Here is a 20,171-nt window from a genome sequence, read left to right as displayed (position 1 = left end):
AATTTGCCTAAACAAACCAATGCACACACAGGAGAACAACTGGGATCAGACTGTACTCTGAACAGTCATACATTTGTTCAAGTAATTGAACAAAATGTAGATACATTTTTGATGTGTCTGTGGTCTTGAGAAGCAGGGAAAAGGGAGGAGTGAATAATATTTCTAAAAAGAAACGAATCTGAGAACAACAAACTTGGATACCTGATTTATAATAAAGTCAGAAAGCTCTTCTGTGGCTTACTACATATTCCTTCTATTACAAAAATTGCTGTAAAGAGTGAAGCAAAAAGATCCTGATCGCACTTAATTGGTCTCAAGAGCATGTGAGCCTACCTGTTCAGAACTGTGGCAAGCTCTGAACCTAGGTCTGCAGGATTTGAACGAAAAATGTTAGTCTGATATTTTTGCAAACTCCTAGATCCTGATAATAAACTCTGTCATCTATGGAATGAAGTGGACGAAGCTTGGATACTGATATTTTGAAGATTATGAAGAATATTTGAATGGGTATTTTAAAGTTCCTAAGTTCATCTGTTCATTAAGAACCTATGGGGTCTTGGGACTCATGCCTTAACAAGACAGATTTATGCAAACTTGGATATATTTGATTGTAAAAGAGAAGACTTGAAGACATCTGTTTTCAGAGGTTAATTACTCTCCTCACTTCTCTGATACTCTATTGATTATTCTCATATAGTTCAAAGTGAGTTCAGAATTTGATAAAGCCCAATGGTGTTTTTCACCTTTCATATTTCTGCAGCTATGATGGCAACCAAAAAACTATTTGTGCTCATTCAGTAGAGTTTTTCCATTATGGTCGATGAAGATAATGGTACTATGTACTTATTCTACCTTTAATGCACTAGTTCAACCTGATATTTTCATAGAATATCCTGAGCTGGAAGGGACCCACAAGGATCATCAAGTCCAACTCCTGGCCCTGCACAAGACACCCTAGCAATCCCACTGTGTTCCTCAGAGCGTTGTCCAAATGCTCCTTGAGCTCTGGCAGCCTTGGGGCTGTGACCACTTCCCTCGGGAGCCTGTTCAGTTCCTGACCACCCTCTGTGTGAAGAACCTTTTCCTGATATCCAACCTAAACCTCTGCTGACACAGTTTCAGCTGTTCCCTCAGGTCCTGTCATTAGTCACCAGAGAGCACAGCTCTGCACCTGCCTATCTGCTGCCCCTTGGGAGGAATCTGCAGACCCTGGTGAGGTCTTCCTTCAATCTCTTCTTCAGGCTGAATGAGCCAAATGACCTCAGATGTTCCTCATACAGCTTCCCCTCAGGCCCTTCACCATCCTCATGCCCTCCTTTGGACGCTCTCCAATAGCGTCATGTCTTTCTTATACTGTGGTGCCCAAATCTGCCCCCAGTAGTCAAGGTGAGGCTACACCAGTGCAGAGCAGGGCGAGGCAATCCCCTCCCTCAACTGGCTGGGGATGCTGTGCCTGATGTACTCCAGGACATGGTTGGCCCTCCTGGCTGCCAGGGCACTGCTGACTCATATTCTACTGGCCATCAACCAGGACCCTCAGGTCCCTTCCCACAACTGCTCTCCAGCCTCTCATTCCCTAGTCTGTCTGTACATCCACTGTTGCCCCATCCCAAGTGCAGAATCCAGCACTTCCCCTTGTTAAACTTCATATGGTTGATTATTGCCCAGCCCCTTCATTTGTCTGGGTCTCTCTGCAGGGCCTCTCTGCCTTTGAGGGAGTCAATAAGTCCTCCTAGTTTTGTATTGTCTGCGAACTTGCTTCGTTTCATAAACTTGGGTCAGCTTTTTTGTCCTAGGTCCAGAACTGTCATAGAGGCAAAACTGTCATTATTAAGTCTAGTTCTAGGACCACCCTCAAGATGCACTGGAAATATCAAAAAATCTGTGAATAATCTCTAACTCCATCTGCAATCACCTTGGCATTTAGGAAAAGAAAACTTTGAAGGCACCTCTTTCTTCTCAGATAAGATATCAACAAGTTGTGGTTATAACTTACTAAACATCAGTACTGAGCTGTCAAGAGAAGTAATGAAGGCGCATCAAATGAGTTGTGTATTTAGAGGGAATGTGACAATTTATGATGCAATCATCTATTTATATGTTCTCAACTTACAATTTGACATTTTGGATGATCATGAACAGCAGCATTTTGAGCCCATGGAAGTTCAAAGAGAAAATTTTTCATACTTGAATTGTTTTGGTTGTTTAATCATAGAAACCTCAGCGTGAGGGCTCTTAAAGGTGAGTTTTCGTTGATCTAGCTACACAAGTTTAAGGCATCACATCTTACCATTTGCCTTGCTCCTATAGTAAGGGTAGCAGAACACCACCTTTGCTTGGTTCTTAGCTGGCTTGTTCAGTCTGGTTAGGTTAATGCAAACCATCTTCACTAGTGCTGTAATCTGATGCACTAGACAATGAAACACACTTGTAGAAATGTGAATGTGTGTTCCTTTCTGCTACAGGTGATAACCTCAGTTAAAGGGACAGGGCAGATAACTGGTAACAGTAATATCTTAAAAGCTAGATCCACCATCAGAGCTTTACAGGACTTTTTCAGTGTGACTGACATTTCTGGATTAAAAGGAAAAATTTGACTGACTTTTTCATAAGAACACAAGTTTCTCAATTTTTATTTCAAAATTTCAACAGTTTTAATTGAGAAATAAGGTAGTGAGGTGTGTGTATGTATGTATATTAATGTATATGTGTTTAAAAAAAAAATCAAATTTGAAATCTCTCAGTTTGGAAGCTTCTACTTCATGGTCATTCCTAAGACCTGCTATGAAGTTCAGTGAGGTCAAAACCCTCTTAGTCACTGGGAGAAAAATTTTTTTTTTGTCATTGTATGAAGGTTTCAAAAAAACACACATTTGTTTTAATAAGTAGTGTAAGGAAGTTAATCTATAGAAGCTCTCATATGAATCCAACAGTTTTTGTTTTTGTTGGACAGAAAAAGGAAAATCCACCATGCTAAAAAGCTGTACTTTCAGTTCATCAAATTTATTTTGGTTCACATGTCGATCATAAAGTTGGCAAGTGTTCCTACTTTGAAAAGTTCCTTATTTGCAGTTGACCAGTTTCTCCATGGAGTTTATTGTATTTGTCTTTACTGTCTTCCAGACATTAAATGCTATACATAATTTTTCAGTTTTAGAAAGTTAGAGATATACAAATAGATTTGAGAATTAAAATGACAGAAAAAACCCAGAAACCTGTTCACATCACTGGAGTTGACTATCTTACTACTTGTTACTGTGTTCTAATGTTAATTTTGGAGATGATCCTTAAAATTTTTAATTCTTCTGAATCAGAATCTTCTACAAATATAGAGGAAATTAGAAGTCATAGTTATAATTCTGGTTTACAATTTGAGAGGTTGGGGGTATTTTTGTTAAGTTTCATTCCTTCTTCCTTGATTGGATCCTCCTTACATTTCCCCTGTTCCCAAAAGGAGAGCTGGATCATTGCATCTGGTGAAAAGGCACCACAAATCTAAGCACAAAATAAGTTATTTTTCTTATACTGTATTTGTGGTCTAGACATTTTGATACAATTTTCAACCTTAGTTTGGTCATTACTTAGGCTTAAAATCATATTCCCTGATTACAGAGAAAATATCTTTTATTGACAAACTACAAAATGAGAAAATAAGCCTTAGTGTAGGTAGGGCTTTTGAGTTTCATGGTAGAAATTAATTTTAGTTTAGAGTATCATGTTGGTAATATAAATAGGTTGTATTTTATATTAATAGATATTTTCATGTGCTTCTCATTTCTGTGAATTCTACCAAATTACAGGAGGGGGTGGTTGGCTCACTTTCTATTTTTCTGTATTCTCATTTTAATGATTTTTTGTAAAATATAAACTGAAAGGATTATTGTAGAGTCATGCTCTTGACACTACATAAAATTATCACTGAATTTTTTATTTCATCTATGAAAAGCATTATGGTTGCAAGGGGAAAATACTGAAGCTTTTAAGTGTTTAGTGGCCCCCGCACTTATTCATATGTGATATGGTATAGACTCCAACTCTTAATATACTCCTTGTTTCAAAGAGAAGCATGGAGTGTTGAACTTATTTTAATAATTTTTGATCATTGTTCATGTATTCCCTGGCTACAATATATGTGAAGCCAAACAGGATCAAGTAGGGAGAAGCTCTGTCTTAATCATTGCAGATCCTTGCATAGTTCGTGTATAATGAACCAGGCTTAATCTGCAAAAGAGAATCTTTTATAGCAGTATTCCTCAAAATTTGCTTCAGCTGTAAATGATTTTTTTTTTGCCGTTATTGCAGCTTCTTTATTAGATGGTTCTCTTGGGAGTTGTACAGGAGCTGATTTCATATGTTTTTAAGATGTTTTTAATGATTAATTGGCACATGTGGTAGATTGATAATGAACACATTAAAAAGTGTTAGAGAAGTTCTATTCTTGCTTTTAAATTCAATGGGTTTTGTTGTTTGTGTGCACCTAGATGTGAAGGAGGATTAATTGGTGGGGGTGGAGGGGAATGGACATTTTTGCTCGGACATTTGCCTATTTCAAATGTATAGCATTTGTGATTTTTCTCTTTTAATTTGTAGATAAGCCTCTGAAGAAGCGAAAACAAGAAAACAAACCACAGGAGGTTGGAGGTGCTACTGGAGGAAATAGAGCAGCTTCTCAGGAGACAGGTTCTGCAGGAAATGGGCCAAGGCCAGCACTGATGGTTAGTATTGATCTGCAGCAAGCAGGAAGAGCAGACTCTCAGACAACAGTAACTCAGGATTTGGACATCAAAAAACCTGAAGATGTTAAGCAGTATAATGATGTGTTTCTGTGTGTTTCCCAAGAAGACACTGTTGGAGTTCTTAAATTTAAACCTGAAAACCATCCCGAGATTTTTAGGAAAATGTCAGACTTTGGGGGTCAAAAAACAGATATCCAGCAAAATGAAAACAGACAAATGGAATTTCAGCAAAATGTGAGCAGGCGGTTGGAAAGTAAACAGAATGAGAAGAAACAGGTAGAAGCTAAACGTGAAAGCAAGCATGAAAGCAGACAAATGGAAGTGAAACAAAATGAGAACAGACAAACAGAATCAAAACAAAACCAGAGCAGGCAAATGGAGATGAAACAAAATGAGGGAAAACAAAATAATGGCAAACAGGAAATAAGGCAGAGGCCTGAAACACCAAAACAGAAGAATGAAGGCAGGCCTGAAATGCCAAAACATAGACATGATAACAGGAGGGACTCAAGTAAACCATTATCAGATAAGAAAATAGAAATATCTAGGCATAAACTAGATGTAAAATCTGATCCTTCAAGGATAAAATCTGAAAGTAGACCTGATCCAACAAAACAGAGGCCTGATGGGCGCTCAGTTTCTGATACACCAAGACGTGACCATGATAGCCTCAAACAAAGATCAGAGGACAGGGAGGAGTCAGAGAGATACAGAGGAGATGCAGCCAAGAACAAAAGACCTGAATATTTGAGAACCTCAAACAAAAATGAACATGATTCTAAACATGGTATTAAATCTGATGGTTCAAAACCTGAGAAATTTCCAAGGAAACAGAGACATGTGTCTGGTGAATCAAGGGAAAGGTTTTCTTCTGGGGATCAGAAATCAAGACCTGACAGCCCTCACATTAAACAGGAAGGTAGAGGAGATTCTAGTAAATCAAGACCTGATAAATCTGGCTTTAAATCACAAAACAACAAGGATGAACAAAGGACAGATGGTAATAAGAGTAAAGTAAATAGCAATAAAGCACATGCTGACAATAAAGCAGAGTTTCCCAGTTATTTGTTGGGGGCAAGATCTGGCGCATTAAAACATTTTGTCATTCCAAAAATCAAGCGTGATAAAGATGTCAATGTCGCTCAGGAATCAAGGAAAACTGAATGTAAAGGCGAACAGGACAAAGTAGAGAAGATTGGGCTAGTTGAAGATCTAAATAAAGGAGCTAAGCCTGTAGTTGTCCTTCAAAAACTTTCATTGGATGATGTGCAGAAATTTATTAAGGATAGAGAAGATAAATCAAGGAGCTCTTGTTTTAAACCTAGCAAGAACAAGTCATCCAAATCTAATAAAGGTAAGTTGCTTTTTTTTAATGTTAATTGCATTATATCTTGTATACTCCTGTTCTTTTAAATTTGCTACTGCTATGGTTAGAAATTAAACAAATGTTTGATAGTTTATACTCTTGCTTATATGGTGATTTTGGGGAACAAAGTGAAATTTGTCCATGGGATTGTGGTTATTGAAAACCTTGATACAGTGTAACTAAAATGATTTGTTTATTCCAATGCAAGTTCCTAATGTGGGAACACTTAAATAGTCTTAAAATGTACTTGAGTTACATGAGTTTAATCTGGTACTTTATCTAGTTAAACATAACTATTATATGAATGATTAGGTGTGTCTGTATAAAGGAATGGTACTACTGTAACTAAATTGTTGTAGCTGAAGTGTTGTGAAATACTATGTACACAAGCCCTGAGATTCTTTTATGTTTTTATTTGGAATTGAAATGTGTTTTTTCTAAGGGATATTTTTACATGATGAGATAAGAAGGCAGTTACAAAGCCCCATCTGCCTCTTACACTATAAATACTGCTCTGTTGGGAAGCCTCCACACTTTAGGCTGTGAGACAATAAGATTATTAAAAAGTTCTGCCTTTAGGAGAATTCAGATAGTATTGTCTCTATGGTCCAGTGTATGGGGAAAGAGGAAAGAAACATAAACAGTAGACTGGCATTATCAGATTAGTCATATAAACAGGAATTTATTCATAACAGATCGTAGGTTTGATATATGTCTCTTCTGCAGATTTAATGCTTTTTTATTCTTGGTGCTATAATTTTAGTTTCTTTCATTTCAGACTGAAGTAGATAATTTCACATTGTGAAATCAATGTTACTAACTGATCAGGGTTCTTTTTTATTGTTTAGCATTTAAAGCATTTAGATTTCTTATGTAGTTATGTTTATAGAGATGTCATGTCTCAAAAATAGGCAGATAAAGTGTCAGAGGAGAGGATTTTAACTGTATACAGGACTATTTATGAATGCAGTTCTGGGTATATCATTGCTCATTAATTTGAGAATAAAATGTTTTCCTACAAAGTTTATCTGATTAGAACTGATTTAGAAATCTTTGTGAATGTATAGCTATGTTTATGTGCATGTGTACTGAGTTGATATGTATGATTAATTTATTTTACTATGTCTGTTCTTTATTAACTTGATTGTATTGACCCTTAAAGACTTAATAATTCAGCATGAGTATTGCTTATTTGTAAAATGTTAGCCTTCTTGTTAAATATTTTCTCTTTATCCAGGAAATATGAACATTTCCTCTCTCCCTTTTTGATATTCAGAACAGGCAAAGTTTCCAGTTCTAACAATAATAGGTATCTAGAGTCAGAAAATTTTTACATCCTTGCTGTCAGCTCAGTCTAAAGATTTCAGATGAAAGTTTTATGTTCATTATAAGGCATATGGAAAACTTTCTGATGTAGTTCAGCTCCTAAAGATAGACTTTGAAATGACACAATTCTATGTGCAGAAAAATGGTAAATTTAGAGCCCTCTGAGCTATATACAGTGTATGTATGCTTTCTAAAATGTTTCTGAAGTAGGCTTTTTTGTAGTCTGTATTGTATGTGGTTATTTATATAGTATATATTAGTAATGTGTAAAGGTTTTATTGACTCTAATCCAGTTGGCATGACTCTACTAGCACTGTCACATGAGCAATGTATTCATTTTAAATTCAGGTTTATAGCTTTTCTGCAGTGTTTTTGTGTATTTTGTGTTTTATGAAGTCATATATTTCTTACATATTTTGAAATAACTTGGCACATAGTTTCCAGGGGAAAAAAAGTTTGAATCAGATATCAGTCTCTTTGCTACTGTATCTAGAATAAGATTCTTACAATGATACTGGAAATAGGTTTCATGGAAAGAATAAATATGTTTCTCTTATAAAGCAAGTTTTGAGTGTTCATCCATGCAGATTTTTGGAGAAAGTGTCAGAACTTCAGATTTTTCATGTGTATTTTTAGTTTTACATTTTTTTGCTCAACTTCCTGGTACCCTACTTTCTAGGATATAATTAAGCAAATTCCAGTGTTCATAATTTAGAGTTCATAATTCATAAAAATATCTCTTAATAAGCCAAGGTCTATTTCTCAACAACGGATATAGAAAATATTCATGTCATTTCCACAATGTCCTCACTCCAATTCGGAGAAATAGCATCCAATTTTACTACATGCCATTTTTACTTATAACTGTTTTACTACACTAGAAGATGTAATTTTCATAAACATTCTTTATTTAGTTCATCATATATTTCTTAATAGATTGTAGCAAATCTTTTCTAGGGCTGCCTTTTTGCATCATTATTCCATTTCTTCTTGCATCCCTCCTATTCCATGTAGCTTAGTATATTTTGCTTTATTTTACCTTCTTTCACCTCCATGTATTTCTTGTCTTTTGTTTCTCCTTTCTCATCCTTCCCCAAGAAAATGGGTTCTCCTGGCTTTGTCACATACAACATCATTGCTGTGATTTATCTGAAATCCAGATTCAACTAAGGTTAGTTCAGGTAGTTCAAAAACTATTTAGATAGTTATTCTGTCTTAAGGGACTAATGCTCATTGATTATAAAACTCAGTAAAATCAACTTATTTTAAGGTAAAATTAATGCTACATATAGTGAACATCTATATAACTTGTTACATTGTTTTAGTAAACTATAAATTTTAAAATCATCATGTTATTGTGTTCATGGATAAGCCTTGGATTGTACTGTAAGAAAACCAAGTAGCATTTTAAGCAATTTTAATATACAGGTTTGAAAGTTTGTTAGGCTATTATATGACTGGGATAGCTGTATTATGCGATCGCTAAGATTGAACCATCCCAACAGTCCCTTTTGGCATTTTCAAAAAAGAAGAAACATTTTTTACTCTCTCCTGCTCTTTGAACATTTTTCTGAAATGTTCACTCTAGCTCAGAGGACAGTTATAGAAGTTTTTTCACAGTATTTTCATTAAGGGGTCTTATGCTGAATTTTTATGGCCTGTTTTTTGCAGGTCAGAATGAATTATAACACTTTTTTTTTTGCTTCTGGTTTTAACATCTGTGAATGTCTTTTATCCTGGGTTTAATGTAAATATATGTTTTTGAGGAATGCATTAAACTTCTCCCTTCAAGTTTGTGCCTGCAATGAAGAGGTTTGCTATGCTTTCGTTTCAGAGCTTCAACGAATACCTTCTCTGCTGCTTCTTATAGCTATACTGATCAACGATCTTGAGATTAAACGTGTTATCAGTTTTACAGGTCATAAGATCATTTAGGTTAGAAAAGACCTCTTAAGATCATCAAGTCCAACCATTAGCCCATCAATGCCAGGTCCACCACTAAACCATGTCTCTAAGCACCACATCTATACCTCTTTTAAAAATCCCTCCAGGGATGGTGACTCTACCACTGCCCTGGGCAGCCTTTTCCAGTGCTTGATAACACTTTCTGTGAAGAATATTTTTCCAAATATCCAGTCTAAACCTTCCCTAGACCAACTTGAGGCCATTTCCTCTTGTCCTATTGCTTGTTCCCTGGGAGAAGAGCCCAACCCCCACCTGGCTCCACCTTCCTTTCAGGGAGTTGTAGAGAGTAAGATGGTCCCCCCTGAGCCTCCTTTTCTCCAGGCTGAGCCCCCTCAGCTCCCTCAGCCACTTCTTGGTGCTCCAGACCCAGCTCCATTGCCCTTCTGTGGACTCACTCCAGCACTTCAATGTCTTTCTTGCAGTGAGGGGCCCAGAACTGGACACAGCACTCGAGCTGTGGCCTCACCAGTGCCAAGTACAGAGGGACAATCAATCACTGCCCTGGTCCTGCTGGTCACACCATTTCTGATCCAAGCCAGGATGCCATTGGCCTTCTTGCCCACCTGGGCACATGCTGGGTCATGTTCAGCTGCTGTCGTTCAGCACCGCCAGGTCCTTTTCCTTGTGGGCAGTTTTCCAGCCGCTCTGCCCCAGCCTGGAGCTGTATGGGGTTCTTGTGACCCAAGGGCAGGACATGGCACTTGGCCTTGTTGAACCTCATACAATTGGCCTTGTCCCATTGTTCCAGTCTATCCAGATCCCTTTGCAGAGCCTTCCTACCCTCCCACAGATCAACACTCCCACCCAACTTGGTGCCCTCTGTAAACTTATTGAGGTTGCCCTTGATCCCCTTGTCCAGGTCATCAATGAAGATATTAAAAAGGGCTGCCCCAAATACTGAGCCCTGGGGAACCCCACTAGTGACTGACTGTCAACTGGATATGACTCCATTCCCCACCACTCTCTCGACGTGGCCATCCAGACAGTTCCTTACCCAGCAGAGTGTACCTGTCCAACCCATGGGCTGCCAGCTTTTCCAGGAGAATGCCACGGGAGACAGCATCAAGGCTTTACTAAGGTCCAGGTAGACACATCCATAGAGAAGGAGAGAAATAAGAGAATGAAAGAAAAATTTAACTGTGGTAAGGAGATGTCTGAGTTGACTTATAATATATTTAAAGGATTAGCTTCCTAAAATAAGCACCACATATGTAATTGTAAATTTTAGTTCTGGGACAAATGAGTGTGTGTTTTTAAAGACTTGTGCGGAAACACCTTTGGAGTCTTCAAATATTGCCTAAAAAGGCTTTGTTGTTAAAAAAAAAAAAGTGATAATTTCACGGCAGAATATAATGCTGAATGCTACTTCTTTGTGTAGATTGTTATTCTAGGATTTCATTATCTGTACAGTGCAGAACTTTGAACACAGATTTTTGTTGGTCACTACAAGTCTGTGTTCTCTGCTGCTATAATCTGAAATATGAGTGAAGATTTGCCATTTCTTTAAAGGTCCTCTTCACATTTTTACAAGTGCAGCTAAAAAAATTACTGCTATTTAATCATCTTTATGTCACAGGGTTGAAACAGTGCTTTTAGATATTTCTGTGTTCTATGCTTGTGTGTTTGGTTTTTTTTCAATTCCACATTACTTTTTCAGAGTCTATAATAACTATAATTTGTAGTCAGTGGCAGGCTGTAGCAGTACAAAGTTCCATGGCATCTGTGTAATGTGATGGTCCATCTTTGAGTTCTAGTACTGCTGAAAAGCCTCACTTGTGAAGCAGAGTAACCAGTTAGGCCTCATCTTTTAGACAGGGGTGAGAAGAAAGGCTCAGTGAGCAAACTTCTTATGCTTCTCACAATCCTCTGGACAGCACAGCTGAGCTACTCACCAATACTTTTGGTGCAGCTGAAAACTAGACAGAAAAGGAGTGTAAATAAATTTTAAACATTTGCTTAAATCCTTCATGTATAGGACTTCTACAAAGACAAAATTGACAAAACTTTGTGAAAAATATCTTATGGGTATTAACTCATCAAGAAAACTTAAGAGTTCAACTCAAATTTATTTCCAAAATAACAATCTCTTGATGCTGAAAGAGGCATACTGTTGTACTTACTGAAATTAGTGGGGCAAGCAGCTGTGCTGCTAGGAAATAACTGGAATAAAAGCATATTTCCTGGAACTCAGATTGCTTACTACAGATTGTCCTTTTGTAAAGATAACCATTGGGAAAGTCCTAATTCCACAAATCTGAAATTTAGAATCACTCTTAGAGTTCCTGGTAGCAACTGCATTTTCATTTGGGAGGGCCAGAGTAATAACTCACTAGGCATCTTGCATGTGCATATATTACCACATGGATTTTAAAACGTTCTCTGAAGTTCTCAAGTAAATTATGCCACATTTCAGAGAAGTAAAGGATATATTTAATGGTTTACAACTGAAGTCTTTAAAGCTTCCCTTAAACTCTAAATTTAACTGAATTGTAGAATAAACATCACTGTCATGAGAATTGTACAATTTTCCTGATTTTCCTCTTTTCTGAGATATTGATGACTACCTCTTTTCAATTTAACTAGTCTAGAAGAGAAGCTGGCTGTTCATCATGACATTAGAACTATTTAAAGATATTTTGGGTTTTTAAAGGAGCCATTTTAATATACTCTGTTCACTTAGCTCTAACTTTTTTTCTCCTTTCTGGAATGAATAAGTTCATGGTTTGAAAAAGATTTGAGGCATAAACATATATATATATGTAAATAGCATCAGTTAAATACAATAGTCTGGAAAGATCTTAGTTTTCTAGCATAGATTGTTCCTACTTGCAGGGGTTTTTTTAAGTATGGTGGATCTCTTCTATTCCAAAAAGTATGCTGGGATGTGTGGGCACTGTACATACTCTCTGGGGCCTTTGACTTTGATGTTAGTTTTTCAGAAGTAGATGTTGGATAAGCTACTATTGGTAGATGATGGATAAACTGATATCAGGTAGACAGAAGGAATTCAGCAGTTGCACACTGGAGTCCTTTATTGTGTTGATCTGTTACCAGTACAATAGGAGACATTTTCAGCACACTGCTTTGCCTGGAAGTTGCTTATTTCCTATTTTATTCTTTGCCACTAAGGTAAATATTTTGATTCTTGCTCTCATAGTTGTTCTTAAATCTTCTCTTGATACTAAGAATGAAATTTACTTCTTGCACATCTACTTCTTAGCAGCAACAGTAAACTTGACCAAATCTAATAATTTAATTGTTCATGGGTTCATCTGAAATAATGTTGTTTTCTTTGCAGATTTAGGAGTGCATTGTTTAACTAGATCACTTTTGAAAAATTATTTTGGTACACGTAAGTGATAGAAATTTACTACCTAATTTGTCAGAGCAATTTATTGAAAGTCTGAAACTGCCTTTGGTTCATGGGTATGGATGACTGATTAGGTTCCTCTTATTTTTGGGAAAAGCTGAAGTTATTTTGCATAATTTATTTTTGCAACAATGCATTCCAATATGTAAAAATGTGGGCCAGCAGTTTGTTTGACATTACAATATGCAGTGCTGACTTGTTCATGTGCATAAGTAAGTATCTAAATATGGATGTTATTTCTTGGCATATGTGCAGGGATATGTGATCAAAAGTTTTGGTTTGAATTTTCTAGACAAAGGGTAAATTTGGCAAAATACAAATAAAGGAAACCCTCACATTTGCTTCTGGTAAATGAACTTTTCTGTTGCTCGACATTTTCAACCATTTTTGGTGGCTGTTTCGGTGTAGGAAGATTTAAACTATTTACTTGAAATTGGCAATTTATTTTTGCTTCATGGTAATATTACCGATGAACAGAAAAGAAAAAGATGAGACCTTTTTTGTTCTTCAAATTACCAAATTGTTGTTTGCATCAAATAAAGGTTGCTTAAATATGCTTAATGTTTAATTATCTTTTGAGTATTTCCTGTACTGTTTTATATTAAAAGCTAAAATATCAGCAACTTGTTGTTCTTGTTGTTAATGTAATTAAGTTACTTGGAAGAAGTAAAACAAGAGTACCTTCATGTGATATTTTCAGTGATAAAGTATGAGAATCTTTCCATGATAGAGCAAGGTAAAAGCAGATGATGTGCCTATAGTCAAAAAACAGATATAAATCATGGAATTTGTTTTGCTTCTTTGCAAAGATCTTGGTTGTATTATATTGATTATATAGGAGTTTGATGAGAAGAAAACTTGAGGTTTGATTTGTTTATATTTAATCAAGATCTTTTTTCTTAGGTGAGGCCCCATGGCTTGGTTTTTAAATTAATCAGAATACACAGTTGGGAAAATGCATGTCATAAATTTCAGATTACAAGCATTAATAGTAGATTCATAAAAGTGAGGTTCTTTGTGCAGCACTGCATTTATTTCACTTGTTGATCTTGCTACATTTTTCTCTGAGTACTGCTGTATTTTTTATGAAGTATCTTGCAAAACTACTCTAGCCTTCTTTTATCGATTTTTATAAAGATGAGAAGTCAGGGAATAGCAATAAGGAATAAAATAACTCATGGCTATAGTTGCTGCAGAAATCAGATAGCTTGAGGAAATCATTGATATCGATGTAAAGTGAGTTCTCATGTTTCTTGGCATCTTTGGCAAATAAGTATTGGGTATATTCCCTGATCTTTGTATCCTTCAGGGTGCTCTTTGGAAATCTCTTCCCTCTGTCAAAATTTTCTTTCTTCTAAGAGTACTTTGTGCAATTGAAAAGTCCTTTTTGAATCTGTGCTGCTTAGCCATGGGTGATGATGACATCTACTACATCATGGAATTATTCAATTTCTGTGTCCAGATTCTTCTCTGACCCACCAACCTGTGTCCCATTTCTTAAAGTCAGAGCTAAGGACTGGAATATAACCAGAGAGCTTGAACCTCTCCTTTTGCTTATCTCAAGGCTTAGAGCTTTCCCTTTGTGCCAGTATTAGGGTAGATGAGAAAAAATTATTTTGAAAGATGTGTTCAAGCAGGTTCTATGAAATTATATAGGACATACTTCCGAACAGTACTTCTCTCCTTCCTGCCAGGGGATGCTCCTGCCATACCTTCCACACCTTCCACAAACCTTAAGGCAGAGAATGGGAAAGAGAAAAGTAAATGCATGACTACTCAGATTATTTTCATCAGTATTCATCTGGATGGTTTGTTTCAGCTGATGATATGGTATTGAGATAAAAGTGTAACTTCTGTCTTATGAGCAGATGTACTTTCCTCATGCCTTAAATTCCATTTCGATAAAAGGATAGTGTTTTCCCTGTGTTTCCCCTTCTGTTCTTAAAACTCTCCAGGGCACAGAATTATTTGGAGTAGTGTGATGCTGGTGAGCAGGGATCTCTGATCACTGAGATGTAAAGATGTAATGGAGCATTTTAAGGGAGAGCACAATGGAAAGGATGTAATTAAATTTGCACACTAAGGGATAGCTGAAAATTTTCAGCTTTAACCAGTAAGCTATTCATCAATCACAGGTAGTCATGTGGCCCTTTGCACTGTACTGCCTGAGTGCTATACTGTAACAGTACTTAACTATTTTTAAAGGGTGTTTATTTTCCAAGCATCTTTATAAAGCAGGGAAGTACTTTTATCCCTTCTTTTTTCTTTTAGTTCTTAATCTAAAATAGAACCTTATCTGCACAAGTGGTTGTAATAGAATTAAGCTGTGAGTCTGTGCTGTTGTAGTTACAATGATATGGCTATCCTACAACAAGAAGGTGGCACTCATGGAGTAAGAGTATATTTTATTTGATTTAGCAGAGTTTGAAGGTTGGTTGAGCTAATTTAGAAAGAAACTGCTTTCCTTCCTGTATTTATGTCTGGCATGGGACATTTTATCAGTTTAGTTATAGTGATGACCCAAAATTACTTGAAAGAGTTAGACAGTAACCTAGTCATCCATAAGGGAGGTAGACCTAAAACCACTGGAACATCCTCTATCAAATGCTCAGAGAGGGCATGTAAGGTGAGCTTAGTATGTGGGGAAGAACAGCAAGACTGTATATACTAGGCATTGGCAAAATAAGAAGAGTCTAGTGAGCATTTATAGTCTTCTGTGACTAAAAAGGAGTGAGAGGAGGGCAAAATTGAGCTGTAATATGTAAGTTATGTTTTGTTTTTTTTTAATGTCAAAATGAAGATGTGTGGCAATTTTTTAGTGTTTAAGTTCCAGAATGTGGAGAGTGACTAAACTTAAATTTCTAAACACTGAGAAATACAAAGTTAAAATTCATATCCACATCTCAAACAAGTATCATTGTTCCTTCTTAAACCCCTGTGTGTTCTTTTCTATAATGTCTTGATATGTGGAAAAATTTGCACTTTAAAATACAAGGTATATATAGATTAAATATGAAATTGCATTAACTGCAGCTTTGCTTATTACAAAGTATTAGCACACAGAAATAGAAAAGAGCATTTATGAGAAGCTAATTTATGCAAAAGAGTTCATTAACATAATCTTAGTTTTTTAATGAACTTCAGGGGAAGTTTTTCCTCAAGCACTTGTTCATTTGTTGCAATAGATATACATGCAAACATGAAATTTTGATGTCATGGTTATTTCAAAGTAATCACATAAGCAAATGGATATGGATTGTTTCCACTGTACTAACCATCTCTTATGGAAGTAGCAAATCGGAGTTTAGGTTTAAAAGTATTTTCGAATCTTGATGACTTGTCAGTTAATAGGAAATTACAGCAAAATGTGTAAACCATACAATTCCTTTCCATAGTTTGAAAAGCAAAATAAATCATTACTGAGAAGATTTGGTTTTGATCTTATGGCAGGAACAGTCTCTCTGATCCTGGAAAGCTGACCTAAGCGTCAGCAAGCATCATCCCCTTTTCCATAGATGCTTGTTTGAAGTTACCATATCAAGCCAGGTGAAACTAATAAGAACACACTAATTGTTGTGTCAAAATATACTTGTGCTTTCCATATTGAATGGATCTAATAAATGTCCAAAATACTGTTATGTTTTTTGGTGGGTTTTTTTTATGTTCAAGCTCTCTTGAAGACATTCTGGTGATGGATGCATCTGCCTGAATCAGGGAGATCTATTTGGCTTCAAGGCAAAGTGATTTTGGATAATTCTAATGATTAGAATTGCATAAATATTAGCTAAAGACTGTTGTACAAACTTGAAACCATCCATCAAGTTATGAACAAAAAGCAATGCTGAACTTCGAATTAGATCTGTTCCTTGCCATTCTTTTTTTAAGCCATACATGAAGAAGGGAAATACTATATCCACTAGACATTTATAGAACTCTTTTCACTGTACATGGCAAAACCCTTTGAAAAGGTTCCCAGATTAAAATAGAATATGGAAGGAGGTTTATAGACCTCATTTTTAGCTGAGTTTCTCTGGCGGGTTTTTAGCTGTATTATATTTTGTCAAGGATTGCTTCGTGAGCAACAAAGATCTTGATGGTCAGTGGATATTCACTAACAGCTGAAGATTCTAGAATATCTTCTCTAAGAAATCTTTTTTTTATAATAGCAATTAAATAAAAACAAGCATATGTTTTTCCTTTAGCAAGCAACTAGTAAGTCATGAACAGCATTGCATAGGTTTGGAAAAGCACTTAACAAGTGGTTGTTCATGTACGTAGTTCTTCAGTATGAACTATTCTTACAGCTACTGTGTGATTCATACTTCACTTTCACTAATGTGGAGTTTATCAGCATTGTGATTCCTTACAGTGGAACAAAGATTTGGTTGCAATGACATTCTTTGTGGGTTTGTTTATTTAAATAGTAGCAGCAGCTTTGAGAGTATACTGAAGTGATGTCTGAAGAACACTGATGTCTCTAGTCCATTTCAGGCATACCATATATGCTGATCACACACATTGCAAAAAATTGAGTTATTCTCTTGACAAGGAAAATTTTTCAGAAAGTAGAGTAACAGGAAAGTAGGTACCAGCTCTTCGCAAACTTATCAAACAAATTGAAAAACTTAAGTTGATCATGCATGTTTTTGTAGATGCCTTCAAATGGTTTTGTGTTCTATTGTCTTTTAAATGTTTTTGAAAAATATCCTGTAAACTGAAAAGACATTATTATGGGGTTTATAACCTAATGTTTGTTGCAATGTGACTAGATTCTTATGATGAACTGGATATCTTAAGTATTTCTCTGTTACTCAGTACAAATAGTACATTTATTATAAAATATGGAGCTATAAAAATGGAATTTAGTAAGATGTTTCTAGTGAAGATTGGGTTGTCCTGTCTCAAAATAACATAAGTAATTAAGTAAATAATTTTAAAATCTTGACTGAAGTTTCACAGTATATAATATCCCTGGAATTCTTCAGAAAGAATAGGGAGTCCTTTTCCATTTATATCAGAATTGTTCATACATATGCAGTCATGCTCAACTCCTGTGTACTGCATGAGTAAAACTCTTTTTAGATTTGGTTATTTACAATCTTTAGCAGCTAAGGAAACTGGGCATGCAGCAGATATTTCAGGGAACAATGTGACAAAAACACTTTATAGATAGATTATGGAGCTCTTTGCAATAATTTATTGTTCTCTTTTCTGCTATTCCCTTTTTTATTCAAGAAAGCTTTTCATATTCCCTAATAAAAGAAAAAGGGGGAAGGTTATACTGTCATCTGAAATATCTGTAACAGGAAAGAGTACAGTTTAAGCATTAGTTGAAATTATATTGGAGAACATAGAATACTTAGAACCTTTGAAAAGGAAATAAAGTTATTTTTCCAAATATTAACAGTACTTGCATTTTTATTTTTCATTTATGTATAATTAACACTGTGGTAATTGCCTTATTTTTAAAGACTGAGTAGTGTTCTACCTCCAGAACAAAATCAATAAGGAAAACAAGAATAGATATTCCTAGGAGATATGAAAGTAATAGTTTGTGATTTTTTACTTCTTGTTTTGGTGAGTGGGTTTTTTGGGTTTTCTTACTTAAAATATAACACTTTTTATCTTGCTGATATGTTCTTTGTGCACAGTATAAGGAAAATAAGAATGAATTCTGTTCTAACAGTTCCTCAAAATGTTCACAATCTTAAAATTACATCATGAAAAATTCAGGCATAGTTTTAAAACTGAATTTGAAATTGAATTGAATTAGAATTTGGTTATGGAACTCTTGCCAAGATTGGTATACAGTCCATGACTGATTTATTTCCTTTTCTTATTTCCTTTCCAAACAATCTGTATTACTAATTATTCTGTTTTTAAAATTACTTTTCATTGTAGACTAGGAGATGCTTAAGTGTAAGCACATCTAGCCTACCTAGCTTTTAAGCATCTGTATGAATCATAACACAACTTTTGTTCCTTTACTTGCAGCTGTTTTTTGCAGTATATTTGGCCAGATTTCCTATAGGCTTTATGCTCTTGTGTATTGTCCCCCTGATTTCAATGAAATTACCAACAGTGCATGGAGAATCCATGTTAAAATAACCCAGGATCTGAAGCCCTCTAGCACCTTTACCAGTAGAAATTGTCTTGAACATGTATGTGCAAAATTTCCTCTAGTCTGAGGCTGAATGTATGCTAACTCTATTCAGACATCGCATAGGCATGCAAAGAGTATTAATGTAGGGATACCACTGCCCAGACATGGCTACACAGCATCCAGATTAGACCTGGCTGGCATCCAGTCAGCTGCTGATGCACACAGACGAACTGATCTGTCCATGCTGTCTTATTTTTGCCTACCTTCAATCTGGTGCCCAGTCCACAAAGACTAATCATTTCAAAGCACCATGGTAAACCACACTGTGAAATGTTTTCTAGCATTTTTAAAAACAATACTGTGAATTTTAGAACTCTGTCAGGTGGTGACTATCAAAGGATGGACATTTAAAGCAAATAAATAAGACTACAGCATGGGGGAAGCAGAAACAACTTTTGCTATCCTCAAATAACTTTTCTTACCTCAGTTTGAAAGCCTCAATATTTTAATTTAAATCCATTTTATAATGCACTTAAATGGGATGACTTGATGAATATACCTGAGAATTATAGAAAAATAATGTTAGTTCATTAGTTTCATTGTAGAGATATGTGAAACCAGTAATATATGAGACTGAGCATTTTATTGCTGGAAACTATTTTCTCTTATTCAGGCTCTTCTAATTCCAGTTAAAGTTGTTTAAAGTGGGGGAGGAACTAAACTTGGATTAGAAGATGGAATATTTGTTTAAAAATGGAAATAAATTTTAGAAAGTTATGTTAGTGATATAGTTAATGTAATTTAAAAAGTGAATTATCATCCAGAAGATGATTTCTTGGAGAATTTGTGTGTGTGTGTGTGCGTGTGTTTGTGCGTGTGCGTGTGTGTAGCAATTGGCAGGTGATTTTCTCTATTTCTTGGGAAGGAGAGAGAGGCACTTATGACAATGGCATTTGTTCTGTTGTTGGAAAAAAGGTTAACAGCTTAGTCCAATAATCTTGAAATCTGTGCAATAGGTTCTCTGATAAATAAAGATATCAAACAAACCCCCAAGAAATACTTTTGAATTAATTTGGTTTCCTTGTGTCACTTGTAAAATATTTTGACTGTAAATTACTTTATACTGACCATATGGGCCTAATCATAGTTTCAAAATGTGCTGAGAATCATGTGATGATAGCTAAGTATTTACCTCTGTGGAAAAGAAACCCGATGTGTTTCAGCTTGTTGCTTTTCTATATTAAATGAAAATATTTCAACTATGCTTTGTAACCAAATCAAGGAAAAATTTGGGCTGCATTATAA

General features: G+C 35.7%; 1 protein-coding gene across 5 annotated transcripts in view; it reads left to right on the top strand.

The window, feature by feature from the left end:
• Positions 1-20,171, top strand: part of LOC134565270 (nipped-B-like protein) — a 176,912-nt gene that overhangs the window by 100,826 nt on the left and 55,915 nt on the right. For all 5 annotated transcript variants that reach the window (XM_063424781.1, XM_063424779.1, XM_063424783.1 and 2 more), the window contains one exon: positions 4,591-6,090. In XM_063424781.1, the coding sequence (XP_063280851.1) occupies positions 4,591-6,090 (1,500 nt within the window). The remainder of the gene's footprint in view (positions 1-4,590; positions 6,091-20,171) is intronic.

This window comes from Prinia subflava, assembly GCF_021018805.1.
Source record: "Prinia subflava isolate CZ2003 ecotype Zambia chromosome W unlocalized genomic scaffold, Cam_Psub_1.2 scaffold_50_NEW, whole genome shotgun sequence".
NCBI lineage: Eukaryota > Metazoa > Chordata > Aves > Passeriformes > Cisticolidae > Prinia > Prinia subflava.
The sequence above is the reverse complement of the archived record's forward strand: the minus strand, read 5'-3'. Positions and strand labels throughout refer to the sequence as shown.